General features: G+C 63.6%; 1 protein-coding gene across 2 annotated transcripts in view; it reads left to right on the top strand.

The window, feature by feature from the left end:
* The first annotated feature begins 41 nt into the window (after positions 1-41).
* Positions 42-5912, top strand: part of FMNL1 (formin like 1) — a 19217-nt gene continuing 13346 nt past the window's right edge. The window contains exon 1 of one of the 2 annotated variants that reach the window (XM_017838379.1): positions 42-101. In XM_017838379.1, coding sequence (XP_017693868.1) covers positions 57-101 — 45 coding nt within the window. In that variant the 5' untranslated portion in view covers positions 42-56. The remainder of the gene's footprint in view (positions 102-5912) is intronic. The other variant, XM_017838378.1, reaches the window with a different exon arrangement.

Raw genomic sequence — 5912 nt, 5'->3', positions numbered from 1 at the left:
GCCCGCAGCCCGGGCCCCCCCCCGCCGCCGCCGCCCCGCCGCCCCCCCGCCAGCCCATGCCCGGGGCCGCCGAGCTGGAGGAGAGGTTCGGCCGCGTCCTGGTGAGCGGGGACGGGGGTTCGGCGGGGAGACCCCCCCGGGGAGGGCGGAGGGGGTGCTGGGGGGGATCCGCGGTGGGGGTCCCGGACTCGCCACGGGGGACCGGCTGGAGGGGGTCCGGAGTTGCCGAGGGGGTTCTCTGAGCATCCCTGCCGGCACCGGCATCGTTAGCACCGGTATCACCGTCGTCATCATTCTAATTACCATATTTTTACTATTATTCCATTAATCACTTAATTTATTATTTAATTAGCATTCTTATTAATAACGATGACTTCCCCCTCTGCTACCCCGTTCCCCCCGGGGACACTCAGCCCTGCCCCGGGATGAACCCCCAGCCGCTCCCGTCCCCCTCCCGTTGCTCTCACGGTCGGAGGGGGGTCCCAGCCCCCCAAACTCTTGGGGTGACCCCGAGTCCCCGGACCCCGTGGAGGCTCCGCCATGGCGGGATCGGCGGCAGGGCCGGAGCGCCGCAGGCAGCCGGTGCTGCGGATGGCGGTGCTTCACTCACCTCTTCCTCCTCCTCCTCCTCCTCCTCCTCCTTTCTCCCGCAGCTGGGGAAGCCCCCCGGCATCGCTCCGGGCCTCCCGCGGGGGGTGGGAGCCGCGTTCCCATGGGATGAATGGATGGATGGATGGATGGATGGATGGCAGCTCTTGGAACACGGGGCGCTGCGGGAGATCGGCTCCCGCCCGCTCCCTCCGTCCTTGAGCGGGGCCGGCCGGCCGTGACCTTCGCGCCGGGATGGCCGCGGGGAGCCGGCCACGCTCCACCCGCGTCCCTGCCCTCCCCAGAAATGCTCCGTGCAAAAAAAAAAAATCGCTGCTTTAATCCCCTGATCCCCCCGGGATCCCGGGAGACGGAGCCTGTTCGCCGATCCCGTGCCGGGAGCGGCCGCGGGCACTGAGCTCCCATGGATGCACCGGGACCGGCTCGGTGGGATCCCCCATCGCAGCCCCTGAGCACGAATTATTTGGAAGCTTTTAAACTCATGGCGTTTGGGGGATTATTTGGGGATGAGCATCTCAGCCAGAGCCTCTGGAGGTTCTCTGCCCCCAGCGTGGGCTCCGGGGCGGTGATGGCAAAGGGCTCTGCCAGGCGGGACCCCCGGGGGACCCCTGAAACCCCGAGGAGGGGGTTTGCCGTGGGACGCCCATATTGGCGGGTGGCTGAGCAGGGTGGTGGCGCCTGTGGTGGCTCCGAGTGTCACAGCAGTGGTGGCAGGAGGGGACAGGCAGCCGGGGAACCTCGGGGTGTTTCCGCTGCAGCCGCGAGGCCCCAGGAAGCGCCGCTTTCCGCTGGGCTGGGTCCAGCAGGTTGGAAATCCTGAAAAAAAATGGTCAGAAAAGGGAAAAACGCTGCTCCAGGCCCTCGGTGCCACCCTGTCTGCCTTCATCCCGAGGGAAAGCCCTTTCCCAGGAGCAGGGGGCACCCAGGGGGCTGCAGATGGGAACCGGGTGTCTTGTGAAACCGGTTGTCCCAATCCCGCTTCCTCCTTTCGCAGGGTCCCTTCCCCCTTCTCACAGCCTGGGGGGATGGGACAGGGGGTCCTTCTGCCCTCACCCACCACAAACAGGTTCCTTGACTCTGGATTCAACTTTTCCACCTCCTGAGCTGGTGAGATCAGTGATGGAGCAGAAGGTGATGAGTTGGGAATCTCCCGGTGGGACGTGATCCAGATCTGACACGTTGCCGTGGTTACAGTGATGCTTCGAGAGCTCAGTGCAAACCACTTTTGGGCCGGACATCCCGAACTAGGAGAGCTGTTGGGGCAAAGCCTTGGCAGAAAAGCTAATGGGGGAGCCCAGGGGTTCCAAACTGCCATCGGGAAGGGGATGGATAAATCCACCACATGCCAAGAAATGAGGAATTTAGTTTTCCCAGAACTTTGTTCCCCAAAAGTTGGCTCCTTCCCAGCTGGGCACTGTGGCAGATGTCACTTTGGCAGAGTGACGGGAGGGTTGTCCTGTGCCAAGTGGTTTGAGATGTGCCGAGGTGGCTTTTTGGGATGGAGCGGAGGAAGAGCATCTTTGCTGCTGGGATGGGGATGCTCAGATGCTCCTGCTTGGAGCAGTGAGGATTCTTCTCCCTTTGCACATCAAGAGGAAATACTGGGAATATAGAAGTGAAATTGTGAGTTGGGGTGTGGTGAAGGGAAAGCCAAAATCCTCTGGGAGTGTTAGGCTGGAGCCTTGGGAATGGGGGCCGATGGGGACGGGGTCTGCTCCATCCAGGAGCTTTCCCTGATCTGGGCTTTGCCGCCTCTTCTCCCAGGTCCTGGGGGAGCACATGGCACACGTCACCGCTGCAGATGTTTGCAGATGTTTGCAGATGTGCTCTTGGCCTCAGGGACGGGTCACCAGTGAGCCCTGGCCGAGTGTCGGCCTCGACTCAACCAGGAAACAAAGCTGGTGCTCGGCTTCCTGCTGGATCCACCCCCAGCCCGGTCCCAGCCCGGTGTCCAGGGCTGGCTGGGGGATGTGGGGCTGCGCTGGGGTGTCCCCAAGGGGGACATGTGCCCTGCGTGGGGAGGGAAGGGGTCTGTGAGCCGAGAGCCACTGAATCAGGGACTGGAGAGGGTGTTTGTCCTCATAGGACTCCCCCGTGTGAACCAGGAGGGCATCCCAGGGTGGGCAGGCAGGGATCCAGCAGGGATGAGGACATGGGGGCAGAATCAGGCTCCTCTCCCCAGCCTGTGCTACAGCGGCTTCCCAAAATAGAGGCAGAGCCGCAGGCGGCAGCGGCCGCCCCCTCAGCCACCCTCCCCCCGGCGGGACCGGCCGTCCTGGGGACCCGCCCGCTCCTCCTCCGGCCTGTCCCCGCCTGCCACGGGGAGGGGTTGGGACCTGGATGGATCCAGGGAGGCCCTGATGGGATGAGCTCACCCCGGGAGTGTCACCCAGCCTGGCTTGCTGCATGCTGGGGACCAGGGGAGCCCCGTGTGGGCTGATCCCAGGATCCTCTGAACCAGGATCCAGCCTGATCCCAGTGCTGAACCTCAGCAAGAGGCAGTCAAGGTCACTGGAGGGAACACCACGGGACAGCTGGCACTGCAGGGTTGGGCATGGCCCAAACCCCCTCGGGTGGGAGCATCGCGCTCCATGGCCATGAGGGATGGAGCATCCCAAGGCTGGAGCATCCCAAGGCTGGAGCATCTGAGGGATGGAGCATCCCAGAAGCCCCACACAGGGGTGGGATGAGGGTGCTGGGTGCCAGCTGGAGTGCGCTGGATGAGGGGAGGTGCGATGTGGCTGCTGGGGGCAAGTCCCTGTGGCTTCTCCATCCTTGTCCCCCAAAGAGGAGGAGGAGGAGGACTGATTCCTTTGGCCTCCCAAACACCTGGAGATGTTTGTCCTTCCCGCAGCCAGAGCCCCTAAACCACCACCTGGGGTGAGTCCCTGCCCCATCCCCTTCCCTGTGGTGGGCAGGGTTGGTGCCTGGACTGGGATAACCTCCCGTGCCACGTGCTGTCAAGGCTTTCCATCCCCTTTCCATGGATGCACATCCCCTTGTGCCACAGAAATGGTGCTCCCAGGGTTCTGCCTGGTTCTCAGGCAGCTCGTTGGAGTTTTGCAGCACAAACCCTCCCGTGGAAGATGCCGGAACGTTCTGTGCTGGGGTTTGGAGCAGAGCTCAGCTCAGCCCGGCTCCGCTCACGTGTGGAACAAAAAGAAGTGTCTGACACCCAAAATAGCTCCGTCCCCCACTGGCCAGGAAAGGAAAAGGTCGTTTTGTACCAGAAAATGATGTCGGTGCCGCTTCACCTCCCCCCAGTCTTGGTTTTATTGTCAGGCAAAGCCCGGCTCAACCCTACGGCCGGTGTCAGCTCCCAGCTGGCAACAACCCGGCACTGGGCACGGCTGGGGTGGCACTGTGGGCTCCGTGGCACCTGTGTCACAGCAGGGGACATCTGGGGCACCCACTGAGTGACATGGTGGGCTATGAGGCTGGGGGAGGCTGGGAAGCCCCACACGGGAGTGGGAGGAGGGTGTTGGGTACCAGCTGGAGGGTGCTGGGTGAGGGGAGGTGGGACAAGTCCCTGTGGCCTCTCCATCCTTGTCCACCAAAGAGGAGGAGAAGAAGGAGGACCGAGTCCTTCCTCTGACACCTCTGGGGTGCTCAGCTGCTGCTCTGCCCCACATCACCCCACCAGCCAGCCCCACATCACCCCAGCACCCAGCCCCACACCTCCCACACCACCGGTCCCCCCTCCCCAGCAGGAAACGAGAACCGGTTTCTTTGTTTCTTTGTGCTGCTGCTGACGCTCCACAGGAGCCACTTCCTCCCCCCAGCACCACATGCCCACCCGGGACGCAGCCACCACCCAGTTTGTACCCGAATTGTGCCACATCCTGCCACCCCTCCCAGCCTGAGGGACCTGGTGGGCAGAGCCACCCCTGCAGGGACATCCCAGCATCCCCCTGCCCCCCTGCACCCCTGTGGTGGGTCCTGTCCCCCTGGAGACACAGAGTCCTGGTTTGTTCAGGTCCCACACGTGGTGACTGGAAGAGCTGGTCCATGTGGCAGATGCCACCACGCCTCTCTGCCGAGGGAATTGTCCCACAGAGGGTGCCACAGGTGCTGATGGAGCTCTAGGTGGGGTGTTTGGGTGCATGGTCCCTCTTGGCACAGCCCTGTCCCTTGGCCTGACCCTCCTGGAGGGCCTCACCCATCCCAAGGATGGTAGCTTGGGGACCACGAGGACAGGGCTGCCCTGCGATGGGGACATCCAGGTGCTGCTGTCACCTTGCCCATCCCAGGACCCACCTGGCTCCAGTGGCTTCACGGTGAGGCTATTTCTGACCCTGCACCCTAATTGTACCCCCTGCCCAGCTCCCCATGTGAGCCATCCCCTGGCCAAATCCAGCTCCTCCCTCCCACACCTCCCGGTGTTGGCTCCTTGCGAAAGCAGCTCGACAGGTCCTCGGTGGGGGCGGTGCCGAGGTTCCCCTTCCTGCCGCCACCGTGGCACCTCTCGTCTTGGCCCTGCTCCTCTGTGGGCAACCCACCCCCTGGGAGATGCCTTTCCCCAGGGATGTGGTTGTTCCAGGGCTGCATGCACCCCACGTCCCCAGGGCTGGGGTTAAAGGTGACCTGGGGCCGGGCGGTGCCTCCCAGGCGAGCTGATCACCAAAAACTGGGTGTTTTGGCAAAATAAACCACCTGTGACCCGAGCTGAGCTCCAGCCTGGCCCGGGCCATGGTGGGACACCCCGTGGTGTCCTGCCGTGTCACCAGAGCACCCTGGAGGCGGGAGCTGCCCCGGGGCCTCCCGGAGCAGTTTCGGCAGCGCCTGGTGCTGCTCCGAGAGCGGAAACCACGTCACGTCCTGCCGGGGCGGCTGAGGGGGCTGTGGTTGTGCAACGGTGGCACGGAGGGACACCAGCCCCTGCCCCGACATCGTGGCTCTCAAGAAACACTGATTTCCCCAGACGGGCCTGTCACGCACCCCTGGCTGTGGGACGGGGCGGTGACTGTCACCCTCGAGCAGGGCCCGGCCTCCTGGGCCCCTCAGCTGTGTCACCAGCCCATGTCCCCACCCCTCAGCCCGGGCACTTGGCGCACTCATGACATGGATGGACGGGGCCAATTCTTCCTCCTGCCCCCCACCTGCCTTCCCCTTGGGGACCCCCAGGTGGGGACATATCCATGGGATGCTCACATTGTAGGAATGGTGGTGTTCCCATCCTTCCACCAAAGTCCCCATGATTCTATCAGTGTCTCCATCCTGGGAATGGTGTTCTCATTGTCCCATCGGTGTCCCCATCGTCCCCCCAGTGTCTCCATTGTCCCACCAGTGTCCCCATTGTCCCA

This window comes from Lepidothrix coronata, unplaced genomic scaffold (genome assembly GCF_001604755.1).
Source record: "Lepidothrix coronata isolate B3197 unplaced genomic scaffold, Lepidothrix_coronata-1.0 Scaffold335, whole genome shotgun sequence".
NCBI classification, from domain to species: domain Eukaryota; kingdom Metazoa; phylum Chordata; class Aves; order Passeriformes; family Pipridae; genus Lepidothrix; species Lepidothrix coronata.
Note: the sequence above shows the minus strand (reverse complement) of the source record. Positions and strands in the feature narration are given on the sequence as shown.